The sequence below is a fragment of the Pongo pygmaeus genome, chromosome 15 (genome assembly GCF_028885625.2).
Source record: "Pongo pygmaeus isolate AG05252 chromosome 15, NHGRI_mPonPyg2-v2.0_pri, whole genome shotgun sequence".
Lineage (NCBI taxonomy): Eukaryota > Metazoa > Chordata > Mammalia > Primates > Hominidae > Pongo > Pongo pygmaeus.
The window spans coordinates 67777409-67797966 of NC_072388.2; the positions used below are offsets into that span (position 1 = coordinate 67777409).

General features: G+C 51.5%; 2 protein-coding genes across 4 annotated transcripts in view; both read right to left on the minus strand.

Moving 5' to 3' along the window:
- ACTN1 (actinin alpha 1) overlaps positions 1 to 20558 on the minus strand; it is a 105144-nt gene that overhangs the window by 12587 nt on the left and 71999 nt on the right. For all 3 annotated transcript variants that reach the window (XM_054447520.2, XM_054447521.2, XM_063651687.1), the window contains exons 7-11: positions 17913 to 17994; positions 15841 to 15926; positions 6739 to 6831; positions 5132 to 5362; positions 3221 to 3368 (exon numbers count right to left, since the gene is read on the minus strand). In XM_054447520.2, the coding sequence (XP_054303495.2) occupies positions 3221 to 3368; positions 5132 to 5362; positions 6739 to 6831; positions 15841 to 15926; positions 17913 to 17994 (640 nt within the window). The remainder of the gene's footprint in view (positions 1 to 3220; positions 3369 to 5131; positions 5363 to 6738; positions 6832 to 15840; positions 15927 to 17912; positions 17995 to 20558) is intronic.
- Positions 712 to 3009, minus strand: LOC129012148 (uncharacterized). The gene has a single exon (XM_063651688.1). The coding sequence runs from the start codon at positions 1578 to 1580 to the stop codon at positions 858 to 860; it is 723 nt and encodes a 240-aa protein (XP_063507758.1). The 5' UTR covers positions 1581 to 3009; the 3' UTR covers positions 712 to 857.

Genomic DNA, 20558 nt, shown 5'->3' on the forward strand with positions numbered 1-20558 from the left:
TCAGCTTGCCCTAGTGTGGATGTCTCCACGTTCAGGATGGATTCTTTTTTTTTTGTATTTTCATAATTGAGATTTTATTGGCTGAGGATCAGTACAGACGTTTCAATGTGTACACAATTCTTAACATACGTAACGAAATTCTAAAAAGCCATGTATTGTAATTCTTTTTTAAAGTCATTCCAGTGACTTTCCAGCTTAAAATTTGGAAGCAAATTTTCCTTAAGAGGCTATCAAGTACCAGTATCTTCACATGTTGGTCAGCTGTTACATACGGCCCACCAGTTCACAACTGAATAGCACGTACACTACATATTCAAATTTGTAATCTTTCACAGCACAGTAACAAAGTTATTAGGAAAACAGGACTACCACAACCAAAGATGTTACAGAGTGCACACAATTCTGACAGGGAGAGCCATGATCAAACAGTGGTTTTCTTCAGGAAACAATTCTACTAAAAAACAACATGGGAACAGAAGTAATTGAAAATGTTCAAGACATTAAATGCAGCACTGACTCCATATTGCCATTTAATATGCTTTGTATTATAGGATATAAAAACTAACCCCCCACCTATGGAATGTTAAGCTGACACCCGAGACAGTCAAAGCCTCCCATAATTCAATATCCCACACTATTTTCTGGTTGTACCAAAAAATAACCAACCAGCAAATGATTTCACCTCTTAAAAAAAAGCATTTACACTTAAAAAATGGGATGAGGTGGGATTCCCTCCTTCTTAAAAATGTTTCTAGAGCTACTAAAAAGCTTGCATTTACAAAATAGTTGATAAAAATATTCCTCTGGATTGTACAAGAAGGGAGACAGGGACTACTGATAAGACATGGTATATGGTATTAATCGGACTTGGCTCCTTTCTCTCCTGCCTCATCAGAGGCTGAACTCTCCTCAGTTTTCGTTTCCCCGGTTTCTGCAGGTAAATCTTCTTTAGTTTCTTGGTTAGCCACTTCGGCCTGTTTTCCCTTTGCTCCCTTTTTCCCTTTTGTTTGCACTTTTTTGTCTGAAGATTTATCCTTCGCTGCTGCCTTTTTCGGCTTTGCTTCCACTTTTGCAGGAGGTTTAGCTGACAACCGCGCCGATCTCCTCTTGGGCTCTTCCTTGGTGGCTCCTTCAGCGGAGCTGACCTTCCTCTTGGGCATCCTGGCGGCAGGGAGGGCACGTGCTGGGTGTCTGTGGGCTGCGGCGCGCTGACAGCCTTTACGAAACTGGGCTGCCTGGCCGCTGCCACTCCTCCCGCCCAGGATGGATTCTTTAGACAGTCTCAAGAAATGGAATTCCCAGGTTAGAGTGTAGTAAAATTGGTAGACCTGAATATGTGGCCAAACTGCTTTCCCCAGAGGCTGTGCCAGCATGCCAGCACTTCTCATGCCCCTGCTGATGGCTGGCAAGGCGACGAGGTCAATCTTTGCTCTGTACGTTGGCTGTGAGCTGGACCCGATAGAAGCCACGTGATGAATCAGTGCAATCCCCACTATGCCTCCTCCACTCTGCCCCATCCACGCCTGGATAAATAACTCCATACACGCACAGTGGATGTGGGGGCAGCAACCTCTTACCATTGTGTGCAAAGCCCAGCATTTGTACTTACAAAGAGGAACTAGACCCAACCCCCCTTAGCCAGTCAAGCACACTCCCATCCTCTACACCAGGGGTCCCCACTCCCCGGGCCATAGAGTGGTACCGGTCTGTGGCCTGTTAGGAACTGGGCCAAACAGCAGGAGGTGAGCCAGCAGGTGAGTGAGCATTACCACCTGAGCTCCGCCTCCTGTTGAGTCAGGGGTGGCATTAGATTCTCACAGGAGCTCAAACCCTATTATGAACTGCACATGTGAGGGATCTAGGTTGTGTGCTCCTTATGAGAATCTAATGCCTGATCATCCGAAGTAGAACAGTCATCCTGAAAGCATCTGCCTCCTCCCTACTCTGTGGAAAAACTGTCTTCCACGAAACTGGTCCCTGGTGCCAACAAGGCTGGGGACCGCTGCCCTACACCAAGCCAAGCCAAGCCACTCCCAAATGGCTTTGGGGTATGGTTCTTCCTTCTCATCTCCAACCTAAGGTCTGAGGAGTACAAAACAGGGTTGAATGGGGGAGTGTTAGGGCATTGAGCTCCGCTGGCCAATAGGTCTGTCCCAGACTCCAGCTGAAATGGTCTGAGGGGCCCCAGCAGATGGGCAGCCTGTTCCTCACCTCCAGCCCTGGTCCAGGTTCTGGGGAAAATACTATCCTAGGTATGATCCTCTCTCTTCAGAGTTCACCTTAGCTGCCAATAAGCAGACACCAGACATGTCCCCAAGAGCCTCAAGGTTGGAGTAACAGGGATACACATGTGCTAAGGCAAAGGCTGGTTCACTGTAATTGGAGGCCAGGAAATAAAGGAAAAAGAACTGAACAGATGAAAATCATAAGCATGCAATGTACTATAATATTTAAGCCTCACAACAACCCTATGAGGAGGCTGAATTAGGTTGAATGGGGTCCCCCATAAAACTCATGTCAACCCAGAACCTCAAGATGGAACCTTATTTGGAAATAGGGTTTTGCAGACATAATTCCTTAAGATGACATCATACGGCTGGGCACAGTGGCTCACGCCTGTAATCCCAACACTTCAGGAGGCAGAAGCAGGTGGATCACCTGAGATCAGGAGTTCAAAAGCAGCCTGACCAACATGGTGAAACTGAAAATACAAAAATTAGCTGGGAATGGTGGCAGGCACCTGTAGTCCCAGCTACTAGGGAGGCTGGGGCAGGAGAATTGCTTGAACCAGGGAAGCAGAGGTTGCAGTGAGCCGATTCCGTCATTGCACTCGATCCTGGGTAGCAAGAGCACAATTCCATCTCCAAAAAACCCTCCAAAAAACAGAAACACAAAGTGAACACTCAGGGGGTAGAGGATTTGACTGCAAAGTGAACACTCACACAGCACTGCACTATGCAGGAACTCTCCTCAGAACTTCATTATGTATTAACTGATTCAATTCTTACAAGCCTGTGAGGTTGGTACTATTATTATCCCCACTTTACAGATGAGGAAGCTGAGGCGACCAGAAGGCCAATGAACTTGCCTAAAGCCATGAAACCAGTAAGAGACCAAATGAAACAAATGAAAAGCAAAGAATAGCATAGTGGCTGCTGGCTGGGCTGAAGAGTAGGAAAGTGAAGCACTGGGGGGAGGCAGGAGGCTGGGCTGGCCTCACCGTCAGTCCAGGCCTCGTGGATGGAGGCCTTCTGCCGGAACTTCTCTGCCAGGTGGTCCAGTCGCTCCAGCCTCCGGATCTCGTTCAGCAACCACTCCTCATAGCCCTTCTCCACCTGCTCCAGGCAGCCCCAGGCATTGTTGATGTCCTGTGGGGATGGGAGGTACAGGGTCAGGGTCTGGCTCGGGCCTAGGCTTCAGGTCCCCTGGCCCCCTAGACCCCTGGTGCCCCATGCCTTCCAGGAAGAGCCTCTTCCCTATCTCTGCCCCATATCCACCTTAGCCAGGCTGCCCCACCGTACCTCCCATCTCCCACTGGTATTTTCTGGGCTCCCAGGAGCCAGGCCTCCTGGGCAAGGTGTGGGACCTGCATCTACATTGGTCACCCAGCTATGGGACTTTGAGAATAGAGACCTGTGGGGAAAGGGCCCCAGAGTCTCCCTGACTAGGACTGGTTTCCCACAGGACTCTAACCGATCACAGAGGTCACACATGTGCTAAGGCAAAGGGCCCCCCAGGTAAACAGACCAACAATGCGCAATGAGGCAAGCAGGCACTGCAGCTGCCCGGCCTCCCCACGGTCCTGGATCCATTCATGGACTCAGGCCTCTGGGCAGTAACCTGGAGCCTACAGGGACCCCGGCCTGGGTGAGCTGGCCAAAATTCTGGGAGGACAGATGCTGAGTGCAAACCCACACGCCCCTTCAGACAGGGCCATGCCTCCAGTTTGTGCAACGGTGCCCAGCTGGACAGTCACTGGGGCTGCACCCTGCAAGCCACCCTCCCCACCACATGTCCCCAGGCCAAGCTACATCTGTCCCCCAGAAAGGGTACTTTGTCTAATTCTCATAGAGCACCCTTAGGCTAGCAGTGGCTCTGGCCACCTAAAAGCTACTGATGATTCAGCCTGGGAGCCCCGAAATGACTGCAATTTTCCAAACTGCATACACACTTGCAGCGTATTCTCCCTCCACAACCCCCTGGGCTGCTGTCTCCCCACAATGCTGTCTTTCACCCTCCCCTTCTAGACCTCTCACATGCCCATGACACTCCTATTACTTTTCACTTAAGGACAAAAAGCTCCGTCATGGCAAATTTCTTACATTTTCTTCTGTGTGTTTCTCTGGCTTATGAAATTTTTCCCTAAGTTGTGGGGACAGGGTCAAGGGGGATGAATAACAAAAATAACCTAAAAGAAGAGTATTTTATGACATCGAAAGCTGGTCAGAATATAATGTAAGATTGGGGGTTTTCTTAAAGCAGCTTATTATATAAAACAGGACTTAGTTATTTGTCAGTGGACATTTGAGTACAAAAACGGGGAAAAATGTTTAATTTCAAATACATATGCTTTAGGATTCCCTCAAATATTTACATGAAAAAACTAAAAAGATTAAAATCTTTTTTTTTAAGTTGATACTGGGTAGTAAGATTTTCAGTAATTTCTATGTTCTGTATTTTGCTTATTTGTATCTTTGAAATATACTACCCAAAAAACCCCACACAACTATTACTTAAATAATAATATTTTTTAACTACTTAAGATTCCATGGAAGTAGAAATCAACTTTACTGTGATTCAATTATGCCCTGTTTGGTTCAGGGTGTCAAAAGCATTGTGTTCACAGGGATGATTTTTTGTGAGAGGGAGGTCTGGAGCAGATGCTCAGGGGTCTGGAAGGGCAAGCCTGACCCAGAATGGTCTGGGCAGAGGGGGCTGCCCCACATGGCCGAGTCTGGGCTTGAGCCTGGGTGGTAACTGGAAGGGGGAAGTGACTTCTGGAGCAGTGTATGTAGGTAGAAGCAAACACGCCTATCCACACCCCCATAAAGCTGAATTTGACCACAACTAGGAGCAGCTCAGAGGTGGAGGCAGTCCAGTCTGGGGGCCCAGGCTCACCCCCAGCGCTCACCGAGACCATCCTGCCCTCAGAGGGCATGAAGGCAGGCCGGTTGCTGAGCCGCAGCTTGGTCTGCAGCGTGTTGAAGTTGATCTCCAGCTGGCACTTCTCCTGCACCTTGGGCGGCTTGTGCAGGCGCCGGTAGTCCCGGAAATCCTCCAGCTTCTGCTGCATGGCATGCATGGTGTTCTCGGGCACCCGGTTCTCCAGCCACGGGATTGTGCGGCGGATCCACTCCAACAGCTAGGGCGGGAAGGTGGTGGGGGCAGGAGGTGAGGACGCGGGGAGGGAGTGTGCTAGGGCCAGCCTCCCTTTCCTCCCAACAGCCCTTCCCACATGGGGACGGGGTCTCTCCTAATAGCACACTCCTTCCCAACTACCGACATTCCCAGGCCATGAAGCCAGCTTCCAGGGTGTTGTTCCCTCTGAGAACCACAGGCTTCGTGAAGCCTGGCTACTAGGGTACATCGACTCACAGTCACATCACTCAACCTCCCTGCTTTGCTAAGGGAAGACCCATAGACCTGCTGTGAAGTTAGTGCAACTAAAAGGCAGGAAGGAAACCTGGGTTTTAGTACCAGGTTCTAACTGGCTGGGCCTCAGTTTCCTCATCTATACCATGGAGGGGGTTAACAGCTATTTCCAGAAGTTCTTGCCATCTGACTTCCTAGGAATCTAGAATGTGGGTCTCTGACTTAAAAGGGAAGAGGCTCGCTTCTGGGCAGAGAGCTGGCCTGGAGCACAAGCAGGCACGGCCTGGACTATTTTCCTTGGGCCAAGGTGATGGTGGTGGAGAAGGTGGAGGGGTGCACATGACAATAGGAATACACTGAACACCTGCAGGGGGCCAGGCACATCACACACATGGACTCATCTGAATCATCACAGAAACACTACGAAGCTAAGGGCTGTGATCATCTGCATGTTACAGAGGAGGCAACTGAGGCCCTACCAGCTCCTGTAACTTGCCAAGGTGACCTGGCTGGAATGGCAGAAATTTAAACCCGGGCACTTGGGCTCCAGAACCTGGGTTCTTACTATGCTGGGCAGCAGATCCACCAAGAGGCTGGGCTGAGCAGCTCAAAGGGCTTAATTCTTTCAAGAAGAGGAGGCTTAACCCAAATGTAGCCAATGACAGAACAGGAAACCCAGCACTGTGCAATCCTGTTCCCTGAACAGTAGGGGACAGCTGCTACGTTTGGTAGCTGCTATGCTAGCCTGAGCCGGCACTAATTTACCAAAAACCCTACCCTCACCCTCTTAGAACCAGATGTGCTCCTTTTATCACTGAAGCAAAACTCACAGACTAAGAGTACACCAGTCTGGAAAGGCTCTGATATCCCCTGGCTCAACTCTCACTTGACAAGTGAAAAAAACAAGAAGACCCTGAGAGGCAAAGGGATATCCTAGGCTCATGATAACTCAGGGACTGGCCTCTGCCCCCACCTCACTACTTTCTGGGAGAGCCACAACAGAGCTCAGGCTGCCCTGGACTAGCAGTATTGGGATCAGAGACTATACCAGCCTGGGACTATGCTCCAAGGAAAGATTTGGAGGTACACATTCTAGGGGACTGACTCTTGCTAGAGTCAGGCCAGGTGAACCCAGGGGGTACCCACATCACTGGCCAACTTCTCGTAGTCTTCCATAAGCTGCTCGTTCTCCTGGTTGACGGCCAACACCTTGCAGATGCGATTGGCTGCTGTCTCCGCCTGGCAACAAGACAGAGAGAGTCACAACCAGCCAGCCCCAGCAGCAGGGACACCTGGTACACACCTGTGCTGACAAAGCCCCTCCCATCCCTGCAGCTCCCTGTGGTTGGAAGGGAGTTAAGAAGGCTATGAGGTCACATTCCTCCTCTCTCCTTACCATCCTCCTTGCCAGCCCATGGCCAGGTCCCATGGGTCAAGTGAGCCTGGACAGAGGTCTTGGTGGCTGAACTGGGCCCTTGGAGAACAGCCTGAGTTTAAGGCCCAACCTGCAGGCTGGGAAGAAACTAATCCAATGACTGATATAATCAAAATGCTCAGGTCAGGTGGAGAGGTGAGAAAATTCATGCCCATCCTGGAATTCCAAGTGGAGGCACTGGAATTGCAAGGCTTAGGACCTCTGGCTGGATTTTCTAGGATCTTGGAGATGTGGGAATTCAAATCCGGGAGTCCTGGGATAAAGTGCTGACTGAGAAATCATGGTACCTCTCGGGATCCCTGCAGAATCTCCCAAGGCTCTTGGCCCAAAGCCTGAAGCACTTTAAAGAAAACTGACGGACATTCTACTGCACCCAAGTCCAGACTTCCAGATCAACCAAGTATGGGCTCAATGCCCAGCAAGCCCAGCACAGGCCCCTTCCGGACAGCTAAGCACACATCATGCGCTGCGTGCTGGGTTAGCAGGGACCCAAGATGGCCTCAGCAGCAAAGGGAAGGAAAGGGGACTGAATGGCAATCCCAGGCAAGGACCAAGAAACCTTAGTGGGAGAGCACCTTCTGCAGCTGTGGGGGCTACTGTACCCCTAACACCAGCAGGGACCCAGCATTCCTGAGTCCACTTCAAATAGGTGGTTTTAAAATCCAGCTGTGTTCTTGCATACATTCCAACCCTACACCAAGGGGGAAGTGAACTCAAAGCCTTTTGGGGACCAGAGGGTAGAAAGGAAGACAGCCTGGGGGTGGGAGAAGCTGATATCTGTGAGAAGACAGACATGCATCCTGAGACCCTGGAGAAGGGTGCCCTGCAGATGAAAAATGATCCCTGGATTAACAGGTTGAAAGACAGGACCTCACAACTGGTTGATGAACAAGACAAAACAGGTTTCAACTGCAGCAAGATGAACTGAGGCTGGTCATAAGGAAGAGTTTCCTGAGAATGAACGTCTTAGAATTGGAAGGAATGACTAAGATGGAAGATGGAAATGTTTTTTCCTTGAAGAACTTCTTGAATCCACCCACCAAATCATGTGCTTTGTGGATGACTGTGCTGGGGTGTGTGGGGCACGGGGTAAGGGGCAGAATGAGATCATCCTAAAGGCCTTGTCAGAAACACAGTCAAGGAGGTCAAGGGAGGCACGCCCTGCAGAGCAAGGTGTCAGAGTGGGTTGGGAGAACCAATAAGGAGAAGGTGGGAATGGCCAGAGGGTGGTCTAAGAGTCCCCTGAGGTGGGGACTTTGAGTCCTGGGCCTGAAGAAACTGAGACAGGGAGTCACATCCTTAGGCCCTCACCCCCTGACCCCAACTCAACCCTGTCCTGGAGATGCCATGGCTGCTTCTCACCCACAACTCCTGACTGATCGCCATCTCTCCGAGAACCAACAAGCACCCACGGGGAATCCCAAGAAGCAACGAAGAGGGAAATGCTTTTCCTGGAGCCTGTCTAGGAGACATGGAGCCCCAGAAAGCAAGTGAAGCCATGGGAACCAGGCCAGCAGCCTCATGGGGCTGACTGGAGAGCAACTTGCCGGAAGCCCCGGACTACTTCCCTTCAAGGCTGGGGCAGGGGGCTGCGGAGAGACCTGCGTGTCCTCCTCCAGGCTGATGTTTTTGTGAGGATGTGCCACCCCGGCAAACTATGCCAGAGATGTGCCACTCAAACAGCTGAAACTCCTTAGCAGCTACTCATCACTGGCACGAAGCAGCTGCAGCTGTGATTTTCATGGATAAAGCCACCTTCACCTTGTTACTCTCCTGATCCATCAGCTCAATGGTCATAAAATCTGATGTGTGCCAATTTATCAAACTGGTGGACTAAGGTCTGCATTCGTGGGATTTTACATGTGTCCTGTGGGACCTCAAGAGCCTCGCCCATCCCCAAGAGCCTGCTGACTACTCCAGAGTCAGGGTCAAAAGGGCTCCCTTCTGGATGAAGTCTGGGGGAGATTCCGGGTGGGCCTCCTGGGGACTTTCCACAAAGATCCAACCGCGTTCCCAAGCCGGAGTCTCAGCCACCTGCTCCCAGGATGGCCTCTCCAGAAGGAGACTGACTGAGAATACCATCCATTATAACCAGTGAACCAGCCTTCAGAAATAACATACAAGTACCACGGGAGACACGAGAGCGCTTTCTGTATGGCAGGCCAGCCTGCAGACTCCACCGGGGTTCCCTTGAGGAACAGCCCAGCTCCTACATTACCTTCAGGAAGCAGGTTCCTGAAATCCAGATTTGATTTTTCTAAAAAAACCATGGCAGAATCCTCAGAACCTCATCCTCTCCCTTTCTCTCGCAGCCTGACTCCCCCGACAGGCAGGATGCACCACAGAGAAGCCCACTGGGTGGTGAGTTGGACCTGCTTCCACAGTGGTCCCTTGATGATAATGGCTTCATCACCCACCAGCCTCAGCCTGAGAAGTAAGATGAGGTCAGCTGGGAAGGCCAGGCTTAGTCAGGCCCACGGGACATGATCCCAGGAGCAGAAGGAAAGGCTGTTGGGGGTGACAGACCTTCCCCATCACCGCGAATTCCTGGTTTTCTAGCTTTTTCCTCTCACGGCTACAAGAACCCCAAGAACTCTGAGGGATCTAGGAGAGAGGCACCCAGAACCACCAAGTACATGAAGAATCTCAAAGACAACGCTTTAGTCCAGAAGTTCAAAGGAGAGATGTGTTCTAGGGGAGGAAAGATTCCTTCCCTGAGTACCTCAGGAACTGAAGCAGCTTCAGAAGCAACTTCAGAAGAGAACCCCGGGAGAGACCTGGCTTCAGGCTATTCCTGAAGAGGAGATGGGCCGCGCTGGCCCCAGCAAGAAGAACCAGGTGCTCTGATATGAGAAAATGTAACAGATGCACAGATTAATTGATGGCTTCATGGGATAATGTAACAGATGTAACAGATAATTGATGGCTTCAGAAAATATTCTTTGGAAATGAGCAAAATGTTGCTTCCAAGTGCCAAAGGAGAAGACTACTAGAAATCTGTGTTTCCTTTCCCTTAGTTTGCATTTTCATGGTTGTTTTTTTTGTTTTTGTTTTTTTTGTTTTTTGAGACAGAATCTTGCTCTGTCACCCAGGCTGGAGTGCGATGGCACAATCTCGGCTCACTGCAACCTCTGCCTCCAAGGTTCAAGCCATCCTCCTGCCTCAGCCTCCCGAGTAGCTGGGATTACAGGTGCGCGCGCCACTATGTCTGGCTAATTTCTGTATTTTCAGTAGAGATGGGGTTTCACGGTGTTGGCCAAGCCGGTCTCAAATTCCTGACCTCAGGTGATCCACCAGCCTCAACTCCCAAAGTGCTGGGATTACAGGGGTGAGCCTCTGTGCCCAACCCGAATTTTCATGTTTTTTTATGACCTACTTTAAGCTGTGCTATTATACAACTTAACATACAATACACTTTGTTGTATATTCAAGAGTTATTTTTAAAAAGATACAAACTATTATAATCCCTGGAATACTTAGCTATCCCAAGCCAAACTGCTACCCTAATAATCAGCATCCAATTGCCTGATACAGGCACAGTCTAGAGAGGAACTGTCCTCAAGGTGACATCAAAACTCCCAAACGTGGCCAGATGATGTGCTGTGGCTCCACCACCCACAACCCACAGATTCACATGAATGCCACGAGGATCTCATCTATGTCATCTTTAGCCAAAACGTTCCCAAATCTAGCTGGACCTGCTTTTTTCTTCTTCCCACAGCTGTCCACTACCCAGTCTTTCCCTCTGTCCTGAGTCAGCCACCAAGCCCAGGGTTCCTGCTAAGAGAGCCCCCAGGTCAGCAGAGATCTCAGACCAGGCATCTGAGCTTCCTCACGGTGAGTGGGCCAGGGTGGGTGACCAGGCAGAGGGAAACTGGCCCCTTTCCTCAGGCAGCCCACACCTTGCCAGCTTCCTCTCCTACCGCAGGCTCCGCCTGCATACCCCGAAGCTTCTTGCACAAGCTGTAGTCACCTCCCTCCACAACACTGTCTGCCCCTTCCCAAGGCCTTGCTAAGCCCTCCCCCCACAGACCTTATGTTCAGGTTTCTGCTGCTCAAGAAAACCTTGGTGGCCAGCAGTCCTGTGACTGCACCTGCCCTGCTCAGATCTGGGGCAGAGCAGGGCACAGATCAGACTGCAGCCACTGCCGGCTCCTTTTTTTAGGGTTTTCCCAGATGGCTCATGAATTTCTCTCAGATCGAGTCCAAGCCTTCAAGTGTTCTTTCTCAGAAACAGCAGACCATGAACTCTAAAACACGAGCTACATAAACAAAATCGTAATGCTCTCCACCCATTCTAAGTCCCTGTAAGGGAAGAGGAGGGGAGAGGGAAGCAGAGAAAGAATTAGAACCAAAACCCACCTGTCAAACAGCAGTTGGTCCTCATCTAATGAGGGAAATCAGTACACAGACTTATTACACAGCACGTGCCTATACAGGCACACGAGCTGTGCACCACACGTGCACACACACATTAGGCGCTGTTGCCTTTTCATTCCACCGTACAAGGTTGGGGGACAGAAAGACAGTGGAGAGGATGGAGGGCACTGGGCACGGGTTTTGGAAGATTTTCCTCATCGGTGCCAGCCCGGAGACAGACAAGACAGGAGTGTGTGAGTCAGCAAGAGTCCTTCTCCTCCATCAGCCTCACCACACAAGGCGAGGTAGGGTTCCCCTCCCCTGCCCGCTCAGCTCAAAGCAGTCACCTTAGACGTGGTGGGGGCAACTCTGGATCAGAACCCTGACCAGGACATGAGAGGACAACCACCACCACCACCAACCCAGCTGTGACCTTGCCCTCAGGTGTGGACAAAAGCAGCGTGAAATGGTTGCAACAGGGATGAGTGAAAGGGAAGGGGGCATGGGGAGGTGGCATGAGATTTGGGACGGGGAGCAGGCTGTCACCCACACGCCACCCACACCCCACACACTCCACACACTCCACACACCCCTCACACACGCCACACCCACAGCACTCCCCTTCGCTCCACACACACACACCACACACGCCACACCTCACACCACACACACCCTACACCTCACACCCACAGCACACCATAACACTCCACACCACACCCACACCACACCCACACCTCACACGCTACACCTCACACCCACAGCACACCATAACACTCCACACCTCACACACTACACCTCACACCCACAGCACACCATAACACTCCACACCTCACACGCTACACCTCACACCCACACCTCACACCACACACACACCTCACATCCTACACCTCACACCCACAGCACACTATACCCCTCTACACCACACACCACACCCCACACACCACCCACAGCACTCCCCTTCACACACACACACCAAACATGCCACACCTCACACCACACACACCTCACACCCACAGCACACCACACACACATCACACACATACCTCACACCTACAGCACACCACACACACACCACATACCTCATACCACACACACACCACACACATACCTCATACCCACCACACACATACCTCACACCCACAGCACACCACACACACACCACACACATACCACATACCTCATACCACACACACACCACACACATAACTCACACCCACAGCACACCACACACACACCACACACGTCACACCACACACACACCACACACACACCACACACCTCACACCCTACACCTCACACCCACAGCACACCACACCCACAGCACACCACACCCCTCACACCTCCTACACACCACACACACCAGTCCCCACACCCCATACACCCCTCATACACACACACCTCACACACTACACCCTTCCACACCACATTCCCCACACCCCCCAGACACACACCTTACACACCACTCCACCCCCCCATACACACACCACACACACCTCACACACCACACTCCACACCCCCCATACACACCTCACACCCACCACATCCATACCATACACACACACCCCATATCTCACCCACCACATCCCCCACACCACACATACCTCAAACCACACACTCCTCAGAACCCCCCATACCCATATACACCACACACACCCACTTCATACCCGCTCCACCCACACGCATCTCACACTCCCTTCCAAGCTTTGTCACCAGCCAGGACACAGAGAAGGCTTCAGAGATAGGGAAGGCCAGCATCAATGGGCATGAAGCCCGGGACAGACCCCTGAAGGAGAAGGGGAGTGACTGGAAGAGGAGGAAGGAGCTTTGGGAAGAGGGGAAAAGACCATAGCAGGGAGCTCAGCCTGACCATGGACACGGGCAGGTGCACACCCGTGGCTATTGGGCCAGGAGGCCAACCAAGGCTAGGGAGAGAAGCTGCTCACACCCTGGCCACCAGGGGCCAGGGGAGGGGCACAGGAACAGTAGCAGGAGAGGTGGGAAGGACAAAGAGCAAGCAGAAGGAAGGCCAGAGGAGGGGCTGAGAGGGACTGGGCAGGCTGGGGGGACACCTATGAGAAAGAGCCTCCAGACAGGGCTGCTCTCCTGTCTCTGGCCTGCACCAGTGAGCCCTGGAAGGAAGTTCCAGAGGGTCTTGGGCGCCCAACCAGGCAGGGAACAGGGCTGCTGCCAGCCCATATGGTGTCTCTGGATCATTTTTTACCTCTTCCCCAAGGGCACTTCTACTGGGAAAATGTCCTACTGATTTCGTTAGAAGACATTTTCACCGCCATCTGCAGGATCACTTTAGTAATCAATATCCAAATCTCCATCGTCCACTGCACACACATGGCACTTGTGAGTAGTCTGCAACCTGCACAACTGTCCATGGCAGCCTGGTTGAGAAGCATCAGGCAGGGCTCTGGTCTGGACTCCCTGGAGAAGGCAGGAAGAGTTCTCCCTGCTCTGGCTGCTGGCTAAATTTGCGAGGGTGGCCTTGCTCGAGCAGGAAGGAGGGAGAGAGGGAAGAAGTCCCGGATGTTTAAGGAAATAGAAAGCACTGCCAAGAGCTGTGCTGCCTGGGATAAGGGCTCTTGATGCGGGGTGCAGGGAAGAAGCTGAGACCACAAGCTTCTTTCTCACTTGTGGTATCCGCTATGCCCAGGGCATAGGGACAGAGACACAGAAGGTCATTCAGAGGCTGGGGTTCTCTGGCATCTTCAAGTGTCCTGGCCAAAGTTCAGAGTCCTGTCCCCCTGCAGGAGAAGGAGGGGCTTCTCTAGTCCCTCCTTCCATCCCAGGGCCTGCTGCTGGAGTGTCCAGGGAGGACGGAAGAGATGGGCAAGAGGGGAGAGTGGAGGAGGCCGAGGGAGAGCTCACCTTCTGCGCACCCGAGAAGGCGTGGCCGTGACATGAAACATTAGGTCACACGGCCTTCCCATCCGGCCTTAGCGTGCCTACACATCTGCACAGAGAAGGAGAAGAGGTTGAGAGGAGAAAGTAGGCAGCGGCAGCAGCACAGAATAAACCCAAACGGCCATGGTGGACAGAAAGAGAACACAAGACAGACGGACAGACAGAAAAGGAGGGAATGAGCAGAAAGAGAAAAAGAGACAGCAGGGGAGGGAGTGGGTAGGAGGTGAGCAGAGTCTGAGGCAGGGACAGCACAGGAGAGGTGGGAGAGGGCGGGGGCTCCCATCATGCATTTTTTTGTTTTGTGGTTGTTTTTTGTTTTTGTTTTTTGAGACAGAGTCTCACTCTGTCACCCAGGCTGGAGTGCAGTGGCACAATCTTGGCTCACTGCAACCTCCGCCCTTCGGGTTCAAGCGATTCTACGGCCTTGGCCTCCTGAATAGCTCGGATTACAGGTGCGCGCCACCACACCTGGCTAATTTTTGTATTTTGAGTAGAGACGGGGTTTCACCATGTTGGCCAGGCTGGTCTTGAACTCCTGGAGGCCTCAAGTGATCCACCTGCCTCGGCCTCCCAAAGTGCTGGGATTACAGGCGCGAGCCACCGTGCCCAGCCTCATCATGCATTTTAAGACGGTCACTCAGATGCCATGTGGAGGGCAGGAGATCTACACGAGACGTGAAGGTTCTGTAGTCATGGTGATGTTGTGCTTCTTCTGGGGTCCTGCCTACCAGGGAGGTCTGGAGGAGGGGTGTATGCTGCCTAAGCCTGGTGATGAAAATGCTCAAATCTTCAATGTCCACAGCATGGACAGTGCCCTTTAGTCGTGGTACCCCTGTGTGGTGCAGAACCTGCACGACTGAACTTTAATCTCAGGCCTCCCGGAGCAAAACTGGGCCAGGACACTTGACAGGGCTCACAGCTGCCCACCCCCTCTCCCTTCCTCCCAGAGGTTCTGCTTATGTCTGAGAACACAGAGTGCAGCATGGCCGCATGGGAGTCCCAGGCAGGATACAGGAGAAGGCACTAGAGCCCAAGGGGGCTGAGGACAGATCTGCTAAATCATGCCCATGAGCAGGACAAAGGTGGGGCTTTATGATGCCTTTGCCAAGTGGGTAAGTGAAGACTGGAGGTGTCTCCTAGCATTGCCCTTCTAAGGGAGCTCCAGCTGCTCTATCGAGCCAGTGGCTTCAACAGATGTGGACATGGAAGGGCTGCTCCTGTTCACCTTTCAGTAGCCTTCCAGAACCACCCCGGCTGCCTCATGCACACAGCCCTTCCTGCTTAAGCCAGTCATCTGGGTCCCAGAAAGTGAGCTGCTGCCCAATTTTCTTGTTAACAGTAGAAGATGAGAGAGAGAGGTGTGGGGTGGGACAGGGGCCGGGTAAGAACAACACGCCACTTCAGAACCAGGGGCTGCCTCTGTCCGAGACCAGACCATCCAGATACCTGTCACCAGGAGAGGTGGAGGCGGGCAGGAGGACATGGTTTGGGGTCCAGCAGGAGGTGTGCTGGGCATGGAAGGAGCAGGGGGCCCCGGGTACCTTCTGGGCTCCAGAGAAGGCGTGGTAGAAGCTAGACACATAAGTCATGATGGCTTTCTCATCCGGTCGGGCAGTTCCAACGATGTCTGTCAAGAAAAATCTGGAGTTAAAGCCAGCTGGTTCCAAGAACACCATACACCCCCGATGTGATGCAGAAAGAAGCTCACAGTACCACCAAGTCTTCTTGCCAAAATGTGGAGCCCGAATCTAACCAGCCTCTGGCGTCAACTTGCGCTTATGGGAATGTAAGTAGAGGAACACGTGAAATGAAGCCCCAAAGGAGGCAGACAAACCCAGGATAAAGAACTTGCTACAGGACAGCGGCCCCATTTCTGCAGCAAGTTCAACGGCAGGAATAAAAGGGGTCAAAGGGAGGAGAGAAGTACTAGAGATGGGAAAAGCCAAAGGGAGGAGAGAAGTACTAGAGATGGGAAAAGCTGTCAGAAACACAACCGAATGCCAGTATGGACCTTGTTTGGATTCTGATTAAAACAAACCAACCCTCAAAGAAATGTCATAGGTAATTAGGGAAATTTCATTATGAACTGGGTATCAAATGGAATTATCAGTTTGCTAAATGTGATAACTTTATCATTGCCTAAGAAAATAACTCCATTTTTAAGGCATGTATTCAGAAGTATGCAGTGGTAAAATGATGTGATATCTCAGAATTGCTTTAAGATACTTCAACAAAGAAAACAAGAAAAACACAAAGTGTGGCAAGACCTCAGCAGCCTTTCTATCTGGATGATGGAAATCGGAAAGGTCATCATGCTATTCTTTCTGCTTCTGCCTGGGTTTTTATGTGTTTGAAAATTTTCCTCATGACATTTTGAAATTTTAGAAGCTACTGGTGGCTTTGGGAGGCCAAGGCAGGCAGATCACTTGAGGCCAGGAGTTCGAGACCAGCCTTGCCAACTTGGTGAAACCCCATCTCTACTAAAAATATAAAAATTAGCCGGTGGTGGGTGCCTGTAATCCCAGCTACTCGGGAGGCTGAGGTAGGAGAATCCCTTGAACCCAGGAGGCGGAGGTTGCAGTGAGCTGAGATCGTACCACAGCACTCCAGCCTGGGTGACACAGGGAGCAGTCTGGACCCCACTGTGGTCTTTTCCTGTCTCCATAACCCCTTTCTAGCCCTTCAGTGCCGAGCAGTTGGGGCCAAGGAGAGCATGCAGGGAAGTGGCTGTGGTGAGTCAGGCTCCTCCCAAAGAGCAAGCGCAGAGGTGGGACAAGAAGACCCAGCCTGACCCCAGCCTGGAGCTGCCAGCCCTACATGGGGAGAGGGGCAACGGCAGGGTCAGCAGCCAGGAAGAGCTGGGTTTCCAGCCCCAGGCCCAATCTTTGGTAAGGATGTTCTAGTGTCAAACCCTGAACGTGTCCCCATCCAGGCATCCTGGCTAGCAGCATCTGGGACACCAAGTCCTTGGTGAGGAACAGAAAAGTCAACACTCAACTTGGGCCCCCTCCTTCCTTCCCTACCCAACATGGAGCCACTGCCTCTGGCTGGGATCTGCCCAGCAAGGTCAGAACTGGACACTTGCACCACTGAGAAAGTCCAAGCCATAGTTTTCTAGCACCCTCCTCAGAAGATGCTAGAAGGAAGCCAGGGTTACAGATGAGAGCAAACACCATGTCCAGCCAGCCCCAGTCAGAGCTGGGGCATAGAGGAGATGCTAAGCTCAGCTGTCCAGAGACCACCCAGGGCTCAGAGGGTTAAGACAGTGCACCTCTCAGCAAGGGAAACTTCCCATCCCAAACTGTGCCGAATTTTCCCCGCACCCCAGCACCCGCTATCCTGACTCCAAGGCAAAGACAAGAACCATCCTCAGGCAATCGATGCAAGAACAGCCCCTAAACCCTTTGCAGAATCAACTAACACCTCTCTCTCCAAAGCTCAGGGAACAATGGAAGAATCCCCAAGAGGCTGTGATCCCCGTGCTCCTCAAATGTGGTCCCAGAAGACCAGGCCTCCTCCCGTCCAGCCCTGGACTGCTGGGGTCCACCCCTTCTTAGCCACTGAGCGGCAGGTGGGGGATGGGCAAGAGACACAGAAGGAAAGCGCCTTTCACCTTCGGCATCCAGCATCTTAGGGATGTCCAGGTACTTCTCTGCCACGTCAAAAGCCGTATTCAGATTTGTGAGTGGATCATCCTGGAGGGAGAAAAGGAGGAAGGGATGATGAAGTGACAGCCACAACAAGTCACTGGCTACTCCCAATTGGGTGGCCACCCAAACTGGGGAGCAGAGCGACTTTCTCCCAGCCCCAGCTTGATTCTCAGGGGACAGCTCCAGATGTGGAAGGCTGGTCTCACCACTGGGGCTCACTGCTCGGAGGTTTAAAGCATTCTCTTTCCCCCTTCAAGCTTCAGATAGTCAGGGAAATGGGGCGAAGTAGTCTGCAGCCTGAGTCAGGGATAGGAAGGAGTTCCTAAGGAATGTGTGCTACGGGCAGGGCATTGGCCTAGGTGCCATCCATCCTGGCTTCTGGTTTCAGCTCTGCCTCCAACCAGTGGGACTTGTGGGTAGGTAACCTGACCTCAGCTTCTCCATCCATAACTCAAGAGTTGAAGTAGGGAGCTCTTAACTCTAGACCAGTCAAGATTCGGAGCAGGAGCCCCTCTGGTGCTCACATTCCATGAAATTTGGGGGCTCCTTTAAATAGCCACAGCTTTGGACTATTCTGGCTTCTGCTACCTTCGCAAGAACACTTAGCGGGGCTTGGCAAGGATGTTGAGAAGCTGTAATCCTTGTGCGATGAATGCAACATAAACGTAGGTGGAATGTCAAATGCTGTGAGAATAGGATGGTGGTTCCTCAAAAAATCCAACATGGAATTACATGGTCCTACAATTCCACTTGTGAGGAGATACTCAAAAGAATTGAAAGCAGGTTCTCAAAGAGATCTTTGTACCTCCATTGTTCATAGCAGCATTATTCACAGTAGCCAAGAGGTGGAAGCAACCCAAGTACCCATTGATGGATGAACGGATGAGCAAAACGTGGTGACACATACAATGGAATATTATTCAGCCTCAACAAGGAGGGAATTTCTGACACATGCTGCAACATGGATGAACTCTTAGAATGTTATGCTAAGTGAAATAAGCCATACACAGAAGGACACAGGCCAGGTGCGGTGGCTCACGCGTGTAATCCCAGTACTTTGGGAGGCCGAGGCGGATGGATTGTTTGAGGTCAGGAGTTTGTGACTAGCCTGGCCAACACGGTGACACCCGTGTCTGCTAAAAATACAAAAATTAGCTGGGTGTGGTGGTGCGTCCCAGCTACTCAGGAGGCTGAGGCAGGAGAATTGCTTGGACCCGGGAGGCAGAGGTTGCAGTGAGCCAAGATCGCACCGCTGCACTCCAGCCTGGGCGACAGAGCAAGACCTCATCTCAAAAAAGAAAAAAAAAAAAAGGCAAACACCATATGGCTTCACTGTTATGAGGTTCCCAGACAGAAAGCAGAATGGTAGCAGCCAGAGGCCGGGGCGGGGGGGAGAGGCAGGAAAGAATGGGGAATTACCATTTAATCATTTAATGGGTACAGACTTTCAGTTTTGCAAGAAAAGAGTTTTGAAGATGGATGGTAGGAACAGTTGTACAATAATGTGAGTGTATGGAATACCCCTGAACAGTAAGTGTATCTAAAAATGGTTAAAGTGGTAAATTTTGTTTTGTATATTTTACCACAGTTATTTTATAAGCTTTTAATGCAGAGGATAAAAAACCTTAGTGGAAGAGTTTCTGGCTGGGCCCTTCTCCTCTATTCTTGGTTCCCCAGACTAACCTAAAGCAAGCTGGTTGTGTCGGCCCAGGACTCAGTTTCCCTGTTTGCTAAAGGGAGAAGTATAGGGTAACAAAAAGATAAATACATCATCCAGGATGTTTTCAGGAGGAAATTGCTCCCTCTGGGAAAGTCTCCAACAGCAGCCAGGAGGGTGAACACTGCCAAGTAGTCAAGGTCATTCCCATCCAGGGCCTTGAACAACAGCTGCCAGTGCTCAGGTCCAGGTACACACCCACCCACCCCATGTGAGTCCCAGGGACCCCAGGGCCCCATGCCCACCCATGGCTGCTGCAGGAAGGAAGAGCTTCCCAGTCAGAGCCCCTCAGCCCTCTGTCCCTATTCCTTGGCACCAGTTGGTCTCACAACGTCCTTGTTCTCTGGAAGGGTGTTCCTGGTTCACTGGGCTCAGGTGTGTGCTAGGATTTGGGCTGGATTTTACTGATGATGATACTGAATTAAAAAAAGTAGAAGCCAGGTGTGGTGGATGTGCCTGTAATCCCAGCTATTTGGGAGGCTGAGGCAGGAGGGTCACATTGAGGCCAGAAGTTCAAGACAGACTGGGCAATATAGCGAGACTTCATCTCTACAAAAAAATTACAATTAAAAAACAGAAGGGGGCTGGGCGCGGTGGCCCACGCCTGTAATCTCAGCACTTTGGGAGGCCGAGGCGGGTGAATCACCTGAGGTCAGGAGTTCGAGACCAGCCTGGCCAACATGGTGAAATCCTGTCTCCACTAAAAATACAAAAATTAGCCAGGCGTGCTGGCATGCGCCTGTAATCCCAGCTACTCAGGAGGCTGAGGCAGGAGAATTGCCTGAACCCAGGAGGCGGAGGTTGCAGTGAGTGGAAATCATGCCATTGCACTCCAGCCTGGGCAACAATAGTGAAACTCTATTTCAAACAAAAAGAAAAAAACACAGAAGGG